The sequence below is a fragment of the Sitophilus oryzae genome, unplaced genomic scaffold (assembly GCF_002938485.1).
Source record: "Sitophilus oryzae breed Bouriz unplaced genomic scaffold, Soryzae_2.0 scaffold_857_pilon_pilon, whole genome shotgun sequence".
NCBI lineage: Eukaryota > Metazoa > Arthropoda > Insecta > Coleoptera > Curculionidae > Sitophilus > Sitophilus oryzae.
The window spans coordinates 2,603,577-2,626,753 of NW_022147480.1; the positions used below are offsets into that span (position 1 = coordinate 2,603,577).

At 34.8% G+C, this 23,177-nt stretch overlaps 2 protein-coding genes across 2 annotated transcripts in view; both read left to right on the forward strand.

Moving 5' to 3' along the window:
- The window catches only part of LOC115890003 (neurocalcin homolog), a 130,729-nt gene that overhangs the window by 88,958 nt on the left and 18,594 nt on the right, over window positions 1-23,177 (forward strand). The window lies entirely within an intron of this gene.
- LOC115890004 (neuronal calcium sensor 2) overlaps window positions 1-23,177 on the forward strand; it is a 63,934-nt gene that overhangs the window by 33,220 nt on the left and 7,537 nt on the right. The window contains exons 2-3 of the mRNA XM_030910115.1: window positions 7,747-7,870; window positions 17,325-17,468. Coding sequence (XP_030765975.1) covers window positions 7,760-7,870; window positions 17,325-17,468 — 255 coding nt within the window. The 5' untranslated portion in view covers window positions 7,747-7,759. The remainder of the gene's footprint in view (window positions 1-7,746; window positions 7,871-17,324; window positions 17,469-23,177) is intronic.

Consider the following 23,177-nt stretch of genomic DNA (forward strand, 5'->3'; position numbering starts at 1 on the left):
ATTAACAACAAATTTTAAAATCACGAAATATAAACATTTATTAATTTTCTAAGCATGCAGTGTAATGGAAGGAAAATATAAATAAAAAATTAGAAATCAAAATTATTTATATTAGGTGTTTTATATTACTATTTAAAAATTATATTTACTTTTACTAGCATTTACTTTAAAAAATAAATGAAATATTTCTTCGCAAAAAACTACATGTAAGAGAATTAGCATAAACAAAATACAAACATCGTTAACTTTTTTTTAAATTGGCACGTGTAAAACTTTCATTTTAATTTTCTCACCCCAAAGTTTGAGTTCGATAACCACATTTACTTAACCATATTACTTAAATATGATTATTAAGTTCAACTAATTCATATTATTAAAACATCTAAAATACAAATATGTATTTTTAAAATTAATTGTAAGTTCATCTCATCTCTCTTAAAAATTGCTACTTCTCAAAATTTCCCATTAAAAAATAGACCATATACCATATAAAATATATATGTAAAAATATAATATATAAATTTTGACCACCTGCACATGCACACAATCGTCAATAAATAAAATTAAAAAATAACTACTATTTTAGTATTTTAACTATTTTAATAAACGCGAAAATAGCACAGTATTTATACGGCGAAGTTATAAAAATTTGGAAGAACTAATAATGCACTGACGCATACAAAAATCAAACGAATACTAAATTTCATTTATCAAAAGCATTCGATAGTCGTGGCTCAACGATAACCATTTAGTCGTACGGCGAGGTTGTCACATATGCTTTAGTATACAAATGAATGAATGATTTTGTTCGAATAAAACCATTCGATAGTTGAAATCATTCATTCATTAACCATTCGATAGTCTAATTCATTCGATAGTTCCCATCGCTAGTGTACATACCAAAAACAGAATAAAATCGCTCAAGTGGGTATGGGCAAGACACCTGGCAATTTTATTGATGATAAAATTACGAAACCTTTAAAAAAAATATCTCTGATTTACTGAATTTATTCCAAGTTAAAGAATCACCCTGTATATATATAGAACCGTACGGTTTAAACATTTTCTGTTAACTTTGTGCGAATCAGGTAAATGTTTGTTTAATCGTGGCGCGCCAAAAATAAAAGAAATGTTTACTTTTTGATCGGCACGCTCGTAACGCTACTAAAATAACTTTAGCTCTATATGCTTCAGTTAGGTCTTTCAGGTTGGACGTTTAGTAGTCTGCAGCAGTTTGATTTAAAGTACGATAAATAATTTTTAATATCCTGTCGACATATCGTATCATTTGCTTTGAATTAATAAGTCTAAATAAACTCAATCCATCTGCTATAGGAATCTTGTTAAATGTCGGTCACTTTTGGTTATTGAATATGATAGGAATTGATAATCGATCATAATTTTGGCGAAAATTGACATAAAACTTGTCAAAAACTAACTCTATTATAGAAAGATTAAAAAAGGATAGAAAGTTTCTAGACACCGAAGTAACCTTTTTAAGCCCAAATGAAAGAAGAGTACGGACTAATAAATAATAACGTCTAGGGCTTGACCTCGCCAAAATTATCATCGATTGTCATTCCCCAGCCTTCTTTGACCCCGTTTTTTTTTCGATCGTATATTTTATTTGCTTCATATAACTTATTGGACCTTTTTGCAAGATAAGAGTTTTCCATATTGGTCCTTTTCCCAATATGGCCCCTCTGGAAACTTTTCACTTTTATCAGAATTTTCCTCGTTTTTCCCTTTTTTGCTGTGTCCCAGGTCATAGTTCGATGGAACTTTTCTCGAACGAATTGGAAAACAGCCGCGGGGCTTTTAGGGGTAGTTTTTTCCTACCCCAGGTCCTCTGGAGATCGGAATAGGTCAAAAACATTCTTTTTTATTTTCGTAGTACGTCGTTCTTCGTTTTTTAGTTCTCTAAGGTCGAAAATAGATTTCTAATTTATTTTTTCCTTTAAGTAATAACAATTAAATATTTTTCTTAAAAAAAAATCGGTAATTTGCTAGCGAAACATAAATTTAAATTTCTTGGAATGTAGTGTCTGACAGACTACTCTGTAGCCCTTCAGGGTTAATAATCATATAATTGCCTCCATTTAACCGATTTCATATATTTTCTAGTTGCTTCTTCTCTTTCTTTTTCTAGAATATCGGACACCCTGTACATATAAAAGCAAAATCATCCACTTTGTAATATTTGTGAGTGATATAGGCACTACCTAACTTAAGGGTCGTTTCAACCTGGGTTTAATATTTTCGAAAATATTGCTATAATAAAATAATGGATTGTAATAAGCCTTTCCCCAAACAAGTTATAGCCCATTAAATTGTTTGATGGCCATAGAGTTGCCAACTTGATATCGTAACGAGTATTAGAAAAAGTGGTTTGACCTTATTGCAATATCCGTTGTTATAATAAACCTATTAATGATGGTTAATTTTAGAGTACATAATGGGTACAACTATGGATAGGTTTATATGTAAAACGGTCATGTGTCGTCTCTTAAATCATGTTGACCCAAAGCACAGTTTATAGATAATATTCGGGGCATAGAGGGAGTAATATTAGCTATAAATAAAGTTTGTATGCAACTTCGTATGTATATGGTACTAAAAACTGGAGTAGCTGTAAAATAACAATCTTTTTATTCAAAGAATAATCCTCACTATTTTCGTAACAATAAATATTTCGTTTAGACATATATTTATTTGTTTCTTTAAACAACACAAAATCAGAATGTTAGAACTGAGGCAAATGAATAATATAGGAGCCGATGAAATATGTAGAACTGACGTCATGACGCGCTGGATTTACATAAATTTACCGCAATGGCGTTAGAATACACACACAACATACGCATTGTCATTTGAACGATTTTTTAAAAGCTTCGAAATCGTTGGTATTCTAGGAAGACATCAGTGAGGTCGAATTGACTAAAAGTTCCTGGCATACGAGCAATGAATGAATAATTTTAACCTTACCTTCTACATTCTGATCAGGTACAACATATCCGAATTAGTTAAACCCTGAAAAGGGTGGTCTGGTTTGGTTTGGTTTTTTATTATTCTGCAGATAAAAATTTCGTATAAATTAATGTTTTAAAATACTTCGTTTCCGAGATACAGGGTGTAGAAGTTTCATTTTTATTTCTATTTTTTTCAAATAATTTTTGAACTAACCTCGATATATGGATGAAAATTGGTATTTGGGTCTTTTTTGACCTGGGAAATTCGATTTCGATGTCAATATATAATTACAATATATTAATTAATATAAATTAAGTTAGGTATATACTAATTTGCCATAAATACATATATTAGAGAATTTGTATTGATGGCCAATGCTATACAAATTGATTGTCTTAAAGATCCATTCGATTTTCTAAAACAAACTCTCCTTTTTTTAAATATAATCGATTTTCTAACAAACAAGGCGTATTATATTTATTATTAAGTCTGTTCCAACCCGCCGCAGAACCGTCACTGAACGATCACGCTCGTGCGCAAATAATTCAAATGTGTTCCAACCGAGATTTGACGGTTATCGCAAAGAATATACCTAGCTAGAAAAAGAATGGACTCTGCCATACTGAAAAATGGTCCTACAGAAATGGCGCCATCTATTGAGTAGGGCTTGTTTTAAATGGATCGAAGCGCGGGCTTTTTAAATGAGCATATTTATTGAATTTTACTCTAAAATAAATAAATTTGATTATTAAATCGTATTTTTTATACAAATTCAACAATACTAATAACAAGAAGTATCGTTGTTATGTGTAAAAAATAAGATGTAACATTATAATTTATACAATTATTAAATAAAATTAAAACCAAACATGTGTAAATATTATTTATTATTTAAAGTTTTTATTTATAAGTCAAATATTTAAGCATTGTTTATTATAATAAAACAAGGCCAACGTAATACGCCCAAAGTTTTGTAAATGGAGTAAATATAAATAGGTACTTAAATGATGGCAAAAATAAAAGACTTACATTATATTTTTAGAGCCACAATTAAAACACATATAACAAATTATAGTTTGAAAAACGTTTTGATAACCATTTGATAATATTATGATCAAATTATGATATGATTATGATTGGCGCTATGACAACGACAATATTTTTTGAGAATTTGACAATGGTATGACAATGGCCGTTTGAAACTATGGAAACTACAAAAAAATTCTGATTTAACGCCATCTGGCAATAACTAGTAGCAACTTCTTAACCTAAAAATTAATTACACTACCACCTAGCGCCTGAGGCTGGAACTATTTTATTTGAAATTTCCGTGGAAACGGTGGAACCGCTTTTGCTATTTCACTTTCCCGCCCTTGGGTTATCGGACGATCCTATTTGCGTACCAACCTACCTTGGGATCGTTTAGTTACGATTTCAGAACGGCAATTTCGGTACATGGTCCAAATTGAGAACTGTTTGGGTGAACTTGCGCATTAAAGCATATTGGCAGGGATTATCGACTTTTAACAGCTGAGTCAGGGGTGCAACTTTCTTCAAGTTAGCAACCGATCGTTTAGAAGCGATGTCGAAGCCACATCGATACTATGTTCATTGCAAAACTATTGTCGCTCAAATGCTGCGAAATATGGTATCACTATCACACTCTTGCACACGTGTCTAGACTGTCGCCTCGCCACAAAGCGAGAAATCAGAATATCGCTACGAATCGATGTTGCTACTGAACATAGTGCATCAAGCTACAAATTACATTGCTATCGCTTTGAAACATGAACAAAGTTGCACCACTGGTCCGGCGTCTGGCTGATGCTTCTCTCTTCGTTATTTTTTACGAATTCGAATACGTGTGCGTTATACTTTTGCTTTTGAGTTTGTGTGGAGTGAATCGTTCGGAAATTTTAAATTGTACACTTTCATAATTATCCTTAGATAATAATTATAAGGATGAGTGACGATGGTATGACTGATATCTTTACCTCCACTTCAGATAGTGACAATTTGGAGTTGCTGCCTAGTAAAAGGGTGAAAAATGAACAATATTTAGGTAAGCTTTAATCGTATTTTCTTGTTTCTTCGAACAAAAACAAAAAACCGATCGATACACGCACGCTTGACACTTTTGACAGTCCCGAAAGCAATCAACAAAGCGTTCCAACGTTGATATTTTTTCCACCGTCACGAAACTATTCGAAGTCCGCGCATGCTAACGAAGTGCAAGAAAACCGATTCGAGTACGATTTCGAAACGATCCCGAAATGCTGGTTGGAACAAACCTATTATATTTGGGCATATAATTGTGTTTTCTAGAAGGACCATCATTCGTTTTTATTCATCAAACAGCCTGTTCCTTCGGGAACTCGTATACTTCCCAGAAAAAGTTCATTAGTAAACTTTATTCCTCCCACTATGTTCTTTTTGGCATAAAATAAAACGCTCACGTACAGGATCGTTTTCTTTTACCTACTTTGGAGTTTGTTGTAGTTTCGTAAAGTCTTCTAAAGTGTAATTTGAATAATTTCGAGGGATCTAAAGTACCAAAATCGAGTTTTTTGAACTTAGAAGGAACTAAGAGAGAATCGAGCGATACCCCCTTGTTAAGCGTTAGAGATTATTATTACTATTATTTTATTGGAATAATACTGCTTTTATTTTGAAAACTAGCGTGTACCCGCGACTTCGTTCGCGTCGAATTAATCATTTGTAATGGTGATGATAAAGCAAAGCAAGAATTAACATACAATCCGAATAAAATTTTCTCACATTTATATATTATTATATAACTTGGTAATATTTGAGGGGTAGTTTCATCTCGTTGGAATTTGAATTTCGAAAAATCCGTTTGCCAAAAATAAGCTTTTTACTTCCAGCAGTTTAAGCAGAATCGTGGTTAATCAATTACCCAATTTTTTGGAACACCCTGTATGGTTTTTAAAAAAAAAATTAAAATATGTAAAAAAAAAACAAATAAATTATGCGTGTCCATGTGTATGGAGCAGTTGCCTGGTACACAAAACTAGAGCAACGGCCGGCAAGGCTATGCAAAGTCCAGAGACTAGCATGTGTTTGCATCACAGGAGCCATGAGAACCTGTCCAACAGCAGCAATGGAGGTCATTCTAGATCTAACACCACTGCACATTGTCATTGGTAGATATGCCAATGCGACAATGATTAGAATGGTCACTAACGGAATTAGTACTGGGAGAATTGTCAGATCAGGGGCTTGGAACACCCTCAAAAGGAAATACCACTCCTGCAACTCCCAGTGGACGATATGCCAGAACGTACAACTTTGACAAACATGTCAATGTAGTATTGAGCAATAAGAAGGATTGGAAGAGCGAAACGCTTGCCCAGCAGTTAAAAGACCATACCATAACTTGGTATACTGATGCTTCCAAAACCAATACGGGAACAGGGATCGGAGTGTTTGCGCCGAGAGCTAATTACTCCAACCAATGGGCACTTACCCTAGTATCCTACAGGCAGAAATCTACGCTATCGAGAGATGCGTACAACTTATCTTAGATAGGAACTATCGGAAACAAGAAATAGCCATCTTATCTGATAGTCAAGCAGCGTTAAAGGCGATCAACTCAGTCTCAATCAATTCGAAATTGGTCAAAGAATACATAGAGAAGCTGAATAAATTAGGCAAAGAAAACAAAGTCCTCCTACACTGGGTGCCTGCTCACCAAGGGATAAAAGGCAATGAAAAAGCAAATAATCTAGGTAGAAAAGGAGCGAACACTCCACTAACTGGACCAGAACCGTTCTGCTTTCCAAGTGGTAACCAACTCAAGGAGGAACTCAAGAACTTGGAAGATTCCATCCGCAACCTGGAATGGAAATCTTGCAATGGTCTAGGACACTCGAAGAAGTTTCTGAGGGCTTATGATCAATAAAAATCACAGATCTTCCTAGGTCTGAGTAAGAACAATCTTCGGATTGTCACGGGGTTTTTAACAGGACATTGTCTCATCAATGAACACCTCAGTAGATTGAAACTAAGAAGAAACGGCGAATGCAGATTCTGTGGGGAAGATGGTGAAACACCAGTACACCTCATCACTGAGTGCGCCGAGACGACAACCATTCGTGCCATGAATTTTGGTACGACTGATATTGGAGATGGAGAACTACCCTCTATAAAACCGTCCCAGATACTGGCTTTTGTCAAAGCCCTCGGACTGTATGATGAGTTATGATTCAAGAAAGGGGGACACAATGGATCTGTAAGGTCGAAGTGATTAACCCCCCTCCCACTCATTCTAAATTCTAAAATTCTAATGCGTGTCCAAGCGTTAGAATTTAAACGCGCGAAAGACTAACCGTTTTTTAAATAACAAATATTGTAATATTTGAGGGGCGTTTTTACCCTCTTGGAATTTGAGATTCGAGAAACCCCTCCTTATCGAACCTCTACACCCCACAGTCAATCCGTTTGCCAAAAATCAGCTTTAAACGTCAAGCAGTTTAAGCAGAATCAGTTACACAGCTATTACTTAACATCTATTATCGCTGTTATTTGTATGATTTCCCTCTCCCTAGAGTTTGCGAATAATATTTTAAAAATGTAAATTTATTTATGTATACAGAGTGTCTTAAAAGTGAATGTATAATTATGAAATTTATGTTTAATAGGCGGTTCATCTCAATAAGTGCTTTTTATTCAATCAATTATTGAGGACAGATATTTCTATTGAAGTCACGTTGGGCCAATAGACGTTTGTTAATGTTATATTCCTTTTTGTTACAGAAATCAATCAAAAATGGGTTGTTTCGGCAGCAAAGACAAACTGTCGAAGGAGGACATGGATTTCCTCAGGAGCCACACTCGATACGACGAGAGTACCATCAAAGAATGGTATAAAGGATTTAAGGTAAGCCGATTGCCCTCCTACATCAAAGGCGGCCGCGTTCAGTTGCACTCGAGAGGTCTTTAGAGCCAGCGATCTGGAAACTCGAATCCTGGAATTTTTGTAGTTTTTGCTATTTATTTCTGGATCTCATCTATGATGAAAATAAAGGTATGAAGGAATATGGATTGAAACTATTTTTATTTATGATTAAAAACACTTTTTATTGCTCAATACTAAAGTGAGTTAAGTTAGGGTAATAAAGGGTAATAAAAGGGATTGTGCGAGGCTGGGCTGAGAAATAATCGGCCTCGGCAAGAGTTAGCGGCGCTAGGAACAAATGCAATTGTTTTTCGTAAAAACTATCTTTCAAGCGACTTCTGTCAAATTTTCAGCGAGCTTGGTCACTTAGTTTGTACTTGACAGTGATTGAAGGCGAACAGATTTTGCATTTTTACAAAAATGAATAAAATCGTATAACGCGCAGTGATTAGATTCTTGTTTTTAAAAAAGAAAACGAACGATGAGATCAAAATCGAACTGGAAGATGTGTATGGGGACTCTGCACCTTCGTTATCAACAATAAAATATTGGACTGCCGAATTTAAACGCGGTCGTACGATAATTTTTGATGATGAGCGTCCAGGCCGGCCAAGAGAGGTCACCACACCAGAAGTGGTCGATAAAATCAATGGTATGGTAATTGACTATTGGCGGGTAAGAGTGTGCGAGATTGCCGAGGCTGTGGGCATGTCACGTGAACGAGTGGAGAATATATTGCACGAATATTTGGGAATGAGGAAGCTCGCTGCCAGATGGGTGCCGCATTTGCTCAATGCCGACAACCAGCGAAACCGTGTGAACTTCAAAGGAGTGTTTGGCAATGTTTAACCACAATAAGAAGGACTTTTTGCGCCGTTTTGTAACCGTGGATGAAACTTGGGTCCATCACAATACTCCAGAGACGAAGGAACAGTCAAAGCAGTGGGTTTCTCAGGGCGAGTCAAAGCCAAAGAAAGCCAAGGTGGGTCTGTCTGCTAACAAGGTCATGGCCACAGTTTTTTGGGATGCGTACGGTATTATTCATATCGATTACCTACAAAAGGGCAAAACGACCACCGGCGAATATTACTCAAAGCTGTTGGACCGATTCGACGCCGATTTGAAGCAAAAACGACCGCATTTAGCGAAGAAGGAAGTGCTCTTCCACCAGGACAACGTACCGGTGCATAAATGTGCAGTCGCAATGGCAAAACTGTATGAATTGCGTTACGAATTGGTTCCTCATCCGCCATACTCCCCAGATTTGGCGCCCAGCGACTATTATCTGTTTCCAGACTTGAAAAAATGGCTTGGTGGTAAGAGATTTGAGTCGAATGGGGAGGTCATCGCTGCGACAGAGGCCTATTTTAAGGACTTCGAAAAATCGTATTATTCGAAGGGCATCGAAAAATTGGAGAATCGTTGGACAAAGTGTATAGAACTTAACGGGGACTACGTTGAGAAATAAATTGAGTTTTGCCGAAAAAAGTTGTGTTTTCTTACCTAGGCCGATTATTTTTCAGCCCAGCCTCGTAATAACTCTAAAGTGCCTCTAAAGTGTATTAGCGAATACTGGATGCAAAACTCATAAATCAAATTGACAACCAACTCGAGGAATCGCAGAGTGGATTTAGGAAGGGCCGTAGTATACACGATCATATATTTACAATTAAATAAATAACGGAAAAAAATAGGAATACAAATGTCCAGGTTTACCACGCCTTTCTTGATCTTGAAAACGCCTTTGACAGATTTCCAAGATCTGAAGTCCAGAAAACCCTAATAAATAATAACATTGTCCAAAACTTAAGAAGATCAATAATAAGTTTTTATTCCGACACTGGACTAATAATATGCATTCAGAAGAGTTTTCAATTCGTGAAGGTATTCGACAGGGAGGTGTTCTAAGCCCAATTCTATTCAATTTAGTTATGGATTATGTAATGAAAGAAACCAGGCGAGAGACATCTAAACTTCTTGTAGGGTACTAAAATATGCGACCTGTGAGGATCAATGAATGGGCTTTCGCTGATGACATCGTTATATTTGCAAGGAACGAAATAGAACTTAAAAGGAATCTCAATACATGGAACAACAAATTATCTACCAAAAACCTTAAATTAAATAAGAACAAAACAAAAATAATGATTAGAGGAAAGAGTGAAGCGATAGTTAACTTAGAAATAAATGATCAAATAATCGAGCAGGTAAATTCTTTCAAATATTTGGGAGTCAACCAAACCAAACCAAAACCAAGAGATAACTGCAAGAGTTCAAAGCGCTGCAAATCTATACCATAGCATAAATAACAGCTTTCTAGGTAAAAAAGAAGTATCTCTGAAGACCAAAATCAGCGTGTTTAATTCAGTATTCGTACTAATATTAACATTCGGTAGTGAGAGATGGGTTCTCACCAAGAGACAAGAAAGCTTAATACAAGCACTAGAAATGACATACAGTATCGGACAAAATTAGTGCAACTTTATGATTTTTTCCACTTAAGGCAAATTATTTTGTAATATGAATTTGAAACTACTACCCTAAAACACGATTTACAAATGAAACAAGAGAATACTAACAAATATTTATTTCCTATTGTTTCATTAAAAAAAAATAATAAATTCCAATAATCCTATTTTTTACTGCGACAAAATTAAAGCAACTTTTATTTTTTCCATGCTATTATGAATACAAACTAAATTTAAGTATCAAAAAGGCCGCATTATCAATATTTTGTCCAATACCCTTTATTTGCTATCACAGCTTCACACCTCTTGGGTAGTGAATCAATTAAATTTGAAATGACGTCAGCATCAATTGACATCCAAGCATTTTCAATTTCTTAATACAAACTATCACAATTTGAGATATTTTTTGAACGAATCTTCTTTTCTACTATTTCCCACAAATTTTCAATGGGGTTGAGGTCAGGTGATTGTGGAGGCCACTTTAAAACTCGAACATTATTATCGTTAAACCACTGTTTAACAATTTTCGCTCTGTGTTTTGGATCATTGTCATGTTGGTATATGAATTTAAGTGGCATTTCCCATTCTGCATAAGGCCACATAACATTTTCAAGAATATTGCGGTACACAAATCGGTCCATTTTTCCACATATTTTGTATAATGGGCCCATACCGTAGGAAGAGAAACAACCCCAAACCATTATATTTCCTCCTCCATGTTTAACCGAGGGATTTATGTATTTTGGGTGTAGTATTTTGCCTTCTGGACGACCTACCCATCTAGCACCATCACTCCCAAAGATGCAAAATTTTGATTCGTCTGAGAACAGCACCTTTCGGGCGGACCACTGACGATGAAAGGTAGCGGACAGTAGTTTCGCATCCCGGTTTTTCTTTGACAATACCGGTTTCTTAGCAGGTCTTCTAGCCTCGAGACCAGCTTCAACTAGGCGTCGCTGAATGGTCCTGGAAGAAACCTCCGGTTCTCCCAAATTGGCCAATAGTTGTTGATCTGACATTTTCGGCTCCCTTTGAACTAACCGTTTAATGCGACGATCAAAACGTTTGTTGGTTTTTCTATGTCGTCCACCTCGTCTTAAGTTAACTACACGACCGCGATTCCAGAAATTTTTAATTGTCTTCGAAACAATATCTTTTTTGAACAAAAACCTTGTTGATATGTCTGCCTGCAACATGCCACTTTTGTAGGCGTCAACGATGCGTTGTTTCAAGTCAGAGCATAATGGTTACTTGTATCAACACTCTCAGAAAACTAACACTGCGTAAAGATCAAGTCGCTCTAATTTTGTCCAAGAATTTCATCAACATATTTGAAAAAATGCAAAAAATTGCAGATAAGGAATACATTTAAGTCAACAAATAATCGAAATGTTTTGGTTGAAAGAAACATTCCATTGCAAAAATAAATAAACCGATTCAAATAAATGATGGCAGTTAAATGCACATTTTCTATAGTTGCTCTAATTTTGTCCGATATTGTACTTACGAAAAGTGCTAGGGGTTACGAGAATCGATAAACTATGCAATTCCGATATTAGAGAGCAGCTGAAAGTCGAGCCTATCGAAAACTGCCAGTTGAAATGTACGGACATTTGAAGAGACTAAACAAAGAGAGACCAGTAAGAAGAGTATGGGAGGCAAAAAGGCAGGAAAAGAGGAAGAAGGGTAGGCCTGCAACTACTTGAAACCAAAATATTGCAAAATTACTTAAAACTAGAGGGATCAGCTGCGCCAAAACTTTGGACAAAAAGTGGCAAAATTTTGTTTTTGGAAAGAAGTAGCTACTAGAAGCTTTCGGGTAGAACGCTGGTAGTACTACCATGACTGGTAGTACACATTGATAATTTATATTGTTATACTAATGATAAATTACAGAAATATATATTTTTCATATTTTTAGAAACGCGACTGTATTAAACTGGTGTGCTATATAATTTCCAATTAATTTTGACGCGTGTATACGCGAGTCTGCCATGTTTCTGCCGAGGAAAATCCGATTTATTAAATAGTATCCGTGGTCGGAAAATATAATAAGCGATCGACCCTGAATTTTCCAATTTACTCACTTGTTTCTCACTGGTTCGAAGATGTCGCTTGCAGAACTCTGTAATTTCATTTTGCGAGACACGTATAATTGAAGCGAATAGAGTAAAATTTCATTATTAATACATATACAATAATAATTTTATTTCTTTGAAATAAGAAATTTGGATCCAGAAGAAACTTACAAATAATTAGGCTTAGAAGAAGGAGACGGAATCGACAACAAGAGTATGAAGAATAAACTAAGAAAAGAATATTATAGAATATAATCAGAAAAGTGCTTGACACAGAATTATGTGCAAAAAACAAAACAAAAGCTATAAACACAATAACAATTCCAGTAATGACTTACAGTTTTGGTTTAGTGAAATGGCCAAAAAAAGAGATAAAAAAAATTGGACATAAAGACTAGAAAACTACTTACCTCAGAGAAAATTCACCACCCAAAAGACAATATTGATAGGATCTATATGAGAAGACTAGATGGGGGAAGAGGTTTGCTAGAGCTTGAGGAAGCATTTGAAACTGCAATCATGGGACTGAGTGAGTACATAAAAGAGGAAAAAGATGAATCAGTTAAGATTGACGAAGCAAGAGCAAAATACTCAATCACCAAGGAAGCAGCACGAATCAGAATGAAATATGGCACAAATGAAGAAACATCCAGGAACATGAAACTGAATATAAGAGAAGAAATAGAAAAGCGAGATTATTAGAGTAGCATACAATGGTTAGGAGATAATGAGAAAACAGGATTGAAAGTAGAGACAGAAAGCCTAATAATGGCTGCACATAATCAAGCTCTAAGTACAAGATATAGACAAAAAAAGATCTTCAAATAAAATGTGGAAAGTAGATATAGAACAATGAATGATTTTATATCTGAAAGTAGAGTACAACCTCTCTAAATATTGATGGATAATTGAAGGTTGTTGAATACGGGCTTCTATAGACACTAACTAAATTAACTAACTTAGTTTTACCTGAGGTTTACACAACTCTCTGTAGTAGAAGAACTGCGTTACGACACTTAATATTTTTCTTTACATATTTTGTTATAACGTTTATTCCCATAGAAGGATCCATTATTTGACCTATACTACTTTTTAACGGAATAAATACATCAGAATGGTACCAAAAAAAATCAAAAAAGCAAAGATATGTATATTTTTTTGCTTAAATAACACTGAAATAAGAAAACTAGTCAAAGCATAGAAAATGATTTAATCTAGTGGATAACAATATATTCGATTATTTTAAGAACTCATTGTTTTCGTAATTTATGAGCATATGAATGACACATTTGCAATTTTTTATTGACTAATAATAGTATTTCCGCATTTAATGTTCGTCGATTCTTGCAATGCTGAAACGTAACAGCTTTATTATACCTGCCCTCATAATATTATCATTTTTACCGTATTAGTTTCGAATAGCAGCATAACTATAAAAATAAAAATAACTATTTTTGTCAAAGCTGCCTCATGCTTTTTTGCCTAACATTTTACTATTGAAAGACACTAAATATTTTGTTTAACCTATTCCACTAATAGTTATTTTTTACACAGGACGATAAAATGGTATTTTATCGTCTTGTATAAAATACCATTTTATCGTCGACCATTTCTGGAGACGATAATGCAATTTTATCGTCGTGTATAAAACAATATTTTTTTCCATAGCGAGTTACGTTTTAACAAATATTCAGAAATTATTATTTCAAAGAATTTATTACGAGTAAAAAAAATATTTTGCTGGGTTGGCGTTGGTTTCCATGTAATTTGACAAATAAATAAAGCTGTCTCTTTAGTTGTCAGTTTTGAGTCAATATTTTTTAATTCTCTTTTTCGTGTCGATTGCTGATTGAGTTGAAGCCAGAAACGGCTCAAAACGAATTAAGTAAATTACCAACAGATATTCAGGCTGAGGCGACAAACGCCATATCCAAACTACTTCCATTTAAATCCCGAGTAACTTATGAAAAGGAATACAAAAATTTTCAAAAATGGAAGCAATTAAAAAACGTACGAGAAGAAATAAAGTTTTAATCTATCCTCGCTGTTAAAGTATCATTTAATCTACTCTTGCAGTTAAAGTACTATTTTATCTACTATTTTTCATAGATATAAGACAATTTTAACAGTTGATATGGAAAAAAATAAAAAAATCTGTAAAATGTATTTATATTAAAAAAATAGTCGCTTATTTCGAAGAACCATGGAAAGTATAATAAACGAATTTAGAAGTAGGCGACAAAGAACTAGATTAAGCCCAAGATGAAAAAGAAATCGATAGAAATAAAGAGCTTCTGATCTATATCTCTAAATAAGTTTTTAATGGTATACTACAAAATATATTTGGTCATGGTTTTGGAGTCTCTATTGAACTTGAAGAGCCAAAACATATAAAATAAATTTCAACTTATGGGCTTATATATAGGCGAAGTTATATGTATGGCAAAGGTCCAAAACTTCTCCTAACGAACGTTATCAGGATTTATGGGCTTTTCCCTATTTGCTAATTGCGAAATTCCTGTGACGGTTCTAAACCGAAGAGGAAACCATTATTTCCAGTGGATACGAAATCGTTGTTCTTATGCTCGTTAGGGGAAATATGGCCACCTGTGGACCCAGTACGTTTTAATTTTCTATTTTGGGAGAAATAAGTTGATATAACAGTTTAGAAAACTGTTTTTTCTATATTTATATTATTTCATTATCTAAAAAGTCCAAGTTCTTTATCTTTATCTTGATTTTAGTTTCTACGAATTTATTTTGTACTTTGTAAGTTTATTTTATGTAATTTCTTGTTTTTTTTTCTAATTAGTTCTGTGTAAAGTATATTTGCAATAAAATCTATTGGAAGAGAGAAACGTTTGCTCAGCAGGTAAAAGACCATATTATAACGTGATATACTGATGCTTCCAAAACTAAAACATGGACAGGGATAGGAGTATTTAGGCCGAAAACTAAATACTCCGAACCAATAGGCACCTACCTTATCGAAAGATGCGTACAATTTATCTTAGATAGGAATTATCGGAAACAGGAAATAGCCATCTTATCCATAGACAAGCAGTACTAAAAGCGATCAACTCAGTATCAATCAATTCGAAATTAGTCAAAGAATGCATAGAGAAACTGAACAAATTAGATAAAGATAGTAAAGTTCTCCAACTCTGGCTGCAAGCCCACCAAGAGATAGAACGCAATGAAAAAGCAAAAGATTTAGCTAGCAAAGGAACGAACACTCTACTAACTGGACCAGAACCATTCTGTTTCCTAAGTGGAAACCAACTTAAAGACTCCATCCGTATCCTGGAATGGGAATCATCCAGCTGTCTAAAACACTCGAAAAAATTCCTCAGAACTTTTGACCAAGAAAAATTAAAGATTTTCCTTGATTTAATTAAAACAGTCCTCGCATTGTCACGTGGTTTTTAACAGAACACTGTCTCCTCAATGAACACCTCAGAAGCTAAAAAACAACGGCGAATGCCAAAACATAATAATATTATCCCAATAATATAATTCCAAAATCATTCATAAAAACTGCTGCTTTGCTAACAAATTAAATTTTCATTATCAAACAAACAGCCATTTATTGACACCGACTATATTGCTAGCCTGATGAGCAATAATACAATAATTATATTTATTAATATAACGTTATATTAACAATTATTTCACAAACAATAATTATCTACACATTTTCCATTATACCGAGTATTGTACTGAAATTAAATAACATTATTGAATAATATTGGAATTGTACGCTCGTGTCACTATTTTGTTAGTGCGATCCCTTGCTTAGTAGACTTCGGTCGTCGATTGTAATTTCATTCTAAAACGCATTGGCAACTTATTTGTCATCGATGTAATACTCATTACTATATTTTTTTAATAATTTCCATTAATATATTCTTGGTTATACGATTCTATTCAAGAAATATTCGTTGAGTTTTTTTAAAAATGTTAAGCATTTAATTCTTTGTTTTAATGAAAGTTTTTTACGTAGTTTTATATACTACAACCACTGTTGCCGCTAACGCAGTACAGAAAAAGTGTAAATTTACAAGAAAAATGTAAATTTACAGAAAAGTGTAAATTTACAGAAAAAGTGTAAATTTGCGAAAAAATGTAAATTTACAGAAAAAGTGTAAATTTACAAAAGAAATGTAAATTTACAGAAAAGTGTAAATTTACAAAAAATGTAAATTTACAGAAAAAGTGTAAATTTACAAAAAAATGTAAATTTACAGAAAAGTGTAAATTTACAAGAAAAATGTTAATTTACAGAAAAAGTGTAAATTTACGAAAAAATGTAAATTTACAGAAAAAGTGTAAATTTACAAAAGAAATGCAAATTTGCAGATAAGTGTAAATTTACAAAAAATTTAAATTTACAGAAAAGTGTAAATTTACAGAAAAAGTGTAAATTTGCGAAAAAATGTAAATTTACAGAAAAGTGTAAATTTACAAAAGAAATGTAAATTTACAAAAAAAAGTAAATTTACGGAAAAATGTAAATTTACAGAAAAAGTGTAAATTTACAAAAGAAATGTAAATTTACAGAAAAAGTGTAAATTTACAAAAAAATGTAAATTTACAGAAAAGTGTAAATTTACAAGAAAAATGTTAATTTACAGAAAAAGTGTAAATTTACAGAAAAAAGGGTAAATTTACACTTCCAACTGGCAGTAAGCGCTATTAAAAAATAAAGAAGAGTACAGGCCAAGTAAATAACATCTAGCGCTTGACCTCGCCAAAATTATCATCGATTGACACTCCCGAGCCTTCTTTGACGCCGTTTTTTTTTCAGCTAAGTGAAATAAATTCGATAATAGATAAATAACTTGAAGAGTGTTCGAATTTTATAAATTTAACATTTTCTTTCTATTTCAGCAAGACTGTCCGAACGGTAGACTTACTCCGGCCAAGTTTGTCGACATGTACAAAATGTTCTTTCCAAGTGGCAACGCGGAAGAATTCTGCGATCACGTCTTCAGGACATTCGACATGGATAAAAACGGTTATATCGACTTCAAAGTGAGTAAAAATCATCTAGAAATTCAAGAATTTAATTATAAAACGGATTAAAGTTGGCAGTCGCCAAAATTCCACTGGGTAATAAGCCCAAGTCGACGCTTGGAAGAAACTAATTTCATTTTAATTAATTTTATCATGTCGATTTTAAACTCGAATTATTCCATGCTCATTTTGAGTAAGGAATTTGAGAATAAATATTAAAATTTAATTAATAAATAAATTAAATAAATAGCCTTAATTTAGACATTTTCTTGAATTTTTAATCATCATCATCATCATCATCATTATTTTCAGCTTATTCAACCAATTATAGTGCAGCCTTCCTCACATATTTAGATATTCTCTTTGTAGTTTGGTCCATTCTTGTCTACTGTCGGCTATACGGGCCCAAGTTATCCCTGCTAATTTTCTAGTATCATGGTCCCATCTTAGGTTTGGTCTTCCTCTAGGTCTCTTAAGTCCTCGTAGATACCATGCTGTAATTTTTGTGTGGTACATCTGTTTATCTGTTGTTTGTCCGTCCTTCTTGCCAGTTGTCCTGCCCATAGCCACTTGAGGGATTTGACTCTATTACCTTGGATAACATCTATTACTTTGGTCTTTTGTCGTATCCACTCTATTCTTTTATGGTCTTTCTTGGTTATTCCCAGCATATTTCGTTCCATTGAGCGTTGTGCGACCTGCAGTTTTCCTATGATGTCCGCTTTAAGTGTTCAGGTTTCGCATTCATAGGTCACCACTACTGGTAGTACACATTGGTCGAATTGGTTTTCTTTTTTACATAAAGTAGCATTCTAGCTATACTAGCATTTTTAGCATTAAAATATATCGCAATTGTAGCAACTTTTACCCCCAAAATTTCATTTGAATCGCTAAAAGTTCTTGGAAGAAAATTATAATAAATCGAAAAAAAAAATAAAGACCCCCTGTAGCTATGAAACAAATCAAAATCGCACCTATGTTGATATAAAAAATAAATCTTATTTTTACACGATGAATCTCCCCACGAGAGATGGCATATGATTTTTGAAACACCTCGTATATTTGTTTATCTACGTCAGTGAGTTATCATATATGAAGCTCTTAACTCATGCTTTTTGGGTGAGTTAAGAGCTTCTTTGCACGTACATTACTAGGGGCAATATGTGGATCAGACCATCAGCTCTTATTTGCCAAAATAAAACTTAAACTCAAAACACCCTTCAACCACATAACACCAACAAGATTAATAAAAAGAAACAGTGAAGAAATTCTCCAAGGAACCCAGGCTTTCCTGACTACCTCAAGAGAAAATACAACAGCCCAAGAAATATGGGAAGCTTTCAAAAAATGCACAACGACTGCAACAGGGTCAGAAAAAGGAGATCAACCGATAAAACGAAAACACTGGTTATCGAACAAGACATTCCAGATCATCGAAGACAGAAGACTTCTCCACCGGAAAGGCATACATACAGAAGAAGAGAAAGAAGAACTAAAATACCTGAACAAGGCAATAAAGCAAGGAGCAAGAAGAGACAAACAACAATTTACTCTGATAGCAAAGAAATCGAGGGACACAGTCTAAATAACCAACCAAGAGACTTCTTCAAAAAAATAAAATATATTACCAGGGACTTTAAAGCCAGAAATTGGGCAATCGAAGATCAAAATGGAACTTTAAGAACCAAAAAAGAAGACATTATTGAGGTGTGGAGATCATATTGCGAAGATATTGGATTTATACAAAGATAGTGAAGAATATAACTATGTCGACCACCACGAAAATTCAGAGAAAGAACCGGACATCCTTAAAAGTGAAGTTGAATTGGCCATAAACAAATTAAAATACCATAAAGCACCAGGTTCAGACCTAATGACAGCAGAAATAATAAAAGCCGTTAAAGAACCTGGATTAGAAATGCTTCATCTGATCTGTAATAAAATATGGCACACTCCACCATTGTCACTCTCCACAAGAAAGAGAGCATACATAAGTGCAGCAACTATCGTACAATTTCCCTCATCTCACATGCCAATAAAGTAATGTTGCAAATTATAAATGAAAGACTGAAAGCTTTTCTAGAAAGAGAAATTCCAGCAGAACAAGCAGGTTTCACCAAGGGCAGAGGCACTCGGGAACATCTTCTGAATATGCGCCAAATCATAGAGAAAGCAAGGGAATTCAACATCTCTCTTTATATTTGTTTCGTAGACTATAAAAAAGCTTTCGATAAAGTCAGATGGCATCACCTGTGGAAAATCTTAAAGGAAGTTGGGGTACCGCAACACCTTATTTCACTTATCATCCAGTTGTATCAGCACACTACAGGATCAGTTAGAATACTGGATTCAGCTTCAAAGGAATTTTCCTCGAACAAGGAGTCAGACAGGGGTGTATATTGTCTCCTCAACTATTTAACATATACGGAGAATACATAATGAGAAGGTCGCTAGAAAGATGGGAAAGAGGCATTTCAATAAATGGCCAAAAAATAAATAATCTACGCTTTGCAGATGATACAGCACTACTCGCTAGCAGTCAAGAAGAGTTAATCAATTTAGTAAATAGGGTAGAAAACGAAAGCAATCGGCTCGGTCTGGAACTAAATACGCAAAAAACCGAAATCATGATAGTTGATAGGCAACATAACAACCATCCAAATATAAGTCATATCGACCGCTTTGAAGTCGTTAAGTCATACGTATACCTGGGATCACTATTGATAAATACAGGCACATCGAAAGAAGAGGTGAAGCGTAGGTGCAACATGGCCAAGGTAGCTGTTGGGAGACTGACCAAGATCTGGAAAGACCGCCAGATTTCAAGAGCCACCAAAAACCGGCTAGTCAACTGTTTGGTACTCCCAATATTGACGTATGGCTGCGAATCGTGGACTCTCAGGCAGGCGGAACGTAAGAAGATCGATGCTACCGAGACGTATTGTTATAGACGTATGCTCCGTATCACATGGACTAAACGCCGTACAAACGTTTCCATTTTAAATGAACTTAATATTACTAACAGGCTTTCTGTAAAATCCGACTAAAACAACTAAAATATTTTGGACATATAATGAGGAAAAGTCCGGACAATATGGAAAGACTCATAATTCAAGGCAAGGTGGAGGGACGTAGACCACGTGGCCGCTCTCCAACTCGATGGATAGACCAGATCACGACTCATCGACTCAGAGCACGATGTCATCGAGATGACAAAAGACAGAGGCGCATGGAGAAAAATCATCCATGATGTTACGCTGACCACAACACTCCCTAATGGGGGTCAGGACTGAAGAGAGAAGAGGTTCTTAACTCATCCATTTTTATTACCGCACTCCTTGTTTAGATGACAACTAAAGAGAAAAACGCGTACGGACGAGATGGGTCTTAAATTATTTATGCGCTTAAATGGTGAAGCTAGACAAGCTAGAGCCGGCGGAAAAGAGCCAAACAACGGGGAAAATTCGGTGAGGAAGACAGTGAGGAGGAGAGGAGGTTATGTCGGCCGGGTCAGGGCGGCTGGAAAGAAAATGTAAAAAAGAAGGAGGGGGGCGTCTAGGGATCAATGTGACGGCAGCGACGTAGGTTAGGAACGTTGATAGAAACCGAAAGTAAAGTTAATAGGATTCTAAATGTCATTAACCTAAAATGGTTCAATCATAGTCAGATGACCTGCCTATTTAAAAATAAACATATTCAAATCCAAAAGATTCAGGTTTAAGACACACTGTATACATAAATAATTATTATTATTACTTATCAAATTTCTCATAATTGAATAAAATATGATATCTCTGATTTCTTTAGATGAATATAAAGTCATCATTTTCTTTTCATTTTATAACCCTAAGCAACAAATTTGATTGAAAATGGGTACCGACTAGCTATGCTAATACACCGTTTAATACCCGATCCCAAACTTAAGCGACGTTAGACGAGGTGAGCATTTGGACGGATGATCGTTTGAAAAACCGTGGTGTTATTGCTCCGAAGCAAGAGTATAACATCTATTATTAGACGTACTATTCATTCACACTGGTTAGAGGCCGGATGAGATTGGATATCTCGTAACATAATTTAGGATCACCCATATTGCAGTAAAACTCTAGATCAGAGAAAAACAAACCGTCCACTGGAGAAACAGACATAGCAAGGAAGCAAGCAATCTTCATCCAACGACCTGATTCTAAAACTACAAAGGAACTGTTAATAGTCTACCAAGAATGAACTGTTATTTACAACATGTCATGGTTACAAAATCCCGCTTAACATGGGCTGGTCACGTATGCAGATTGCAAGAAAACCGCATACCAAAATTTCTGCTTCACGGTGAGCTTTTAGACGGTAAGAGGAGGCCGGGTGGACAACTGAAAAGGTACAAGGACATTTTCCACGAAAACTTAAAGAGGATTAACATGCAGAATGAGTGGGAAACAGCAGCTCAAAATAGAACACAATGGAGAAGAGTTGTAAACTCAGTTAACAGCGACAACCAAAAAGTAAAGAGGCAACAAAGCAACGAGATTTTTGAATTTCCGGAGTGCGGTAGGCAGATAACATCACGTATCGGGCTTTTCAGTCATAGAAAAGCTCATGAAAGAAAACGCCTTGCGTGACCATCTTCTTTATGTGTGTCGAATACTCGTCAGCGAGTAACGGCTGTATGTATGTATGTATGTATGTATTAATCAGAATTTACACTATTGCCTGCTATTGCTCCTATTGCTACTCACGAGCGCAGATGTCCTAAACTTGTAAACTGCTCCGAAATGTCACTGCGATTTTCTTGGAACTGGAGCAGTCACATACTGCGACGTTGGTGGAGCTGTGACAAAGTAGCGGACTGCGATTTCACAACCCACCTCTACTATGTGGGAAAGCAAGGTTAGAACCGGAGGAACTCTCCTCCTAGCAAGAACCTGCAAAAACTGGTGCAGGGTACAGGGATAGGCAATTGGGTGCAGACATAAACTTGGGAGTAAAAATGAGACGTTAACTTAAAATAATTTACTTTTTATGTGTTTTTTCATTTCGCTAAATTGATATAAAATAAAATAAATAGAATAGAATAAACGATCTAAAATAGAATTTGGCAAAATCTAAAGAATTCAGAGAGATTTTCTTTTGTAAAATGAAGACATAATAAAATAAAAAAAATCCAGAGTTATTGATATTATTATCAACTGTATGAAAAATTGTTCAAGGTAATCTAATAAAAAAAAAATTCCCCCCCAAAAAAGGCATAATAATGCCGCTCGTCGAAAAAATCGCAAGTAATGCAGGAAGAACGCTTTCCAGTTCATTTCCTTTGCGAATACCGGCATTATTTAACCCCCCTCACCCCTCGTTAGTGCTTTTCTTTCCCTTCTACATTTTCGTCGACATGTTTCGCCCCCTCTAAGGCTCAGTTCCGGAACAGTACTAATGAAACTGGTTTGGCGACACCATCTTTAAACTAGAGATGTTTATTTTCTAAAAAAAATCGATACTTAGATAGTACAGCATATTTAGTACCCAGCTATCTAAGTACTCAGTTGGCTTGTCGCCTACTGTTCCTATTCCTCTCCACGTGTCAGAACCACAGTCTGTTCATTATACAGGGTGTTCCTTAATGACATGCTAATATTTAAGAGAAAAACTTCATATGTATGTATGTCCTAAACATCTTAATTTCTGAGATACAGGATGGTAAAATTTTCTAAAAAAACTTTTTTCATAATAAATCAG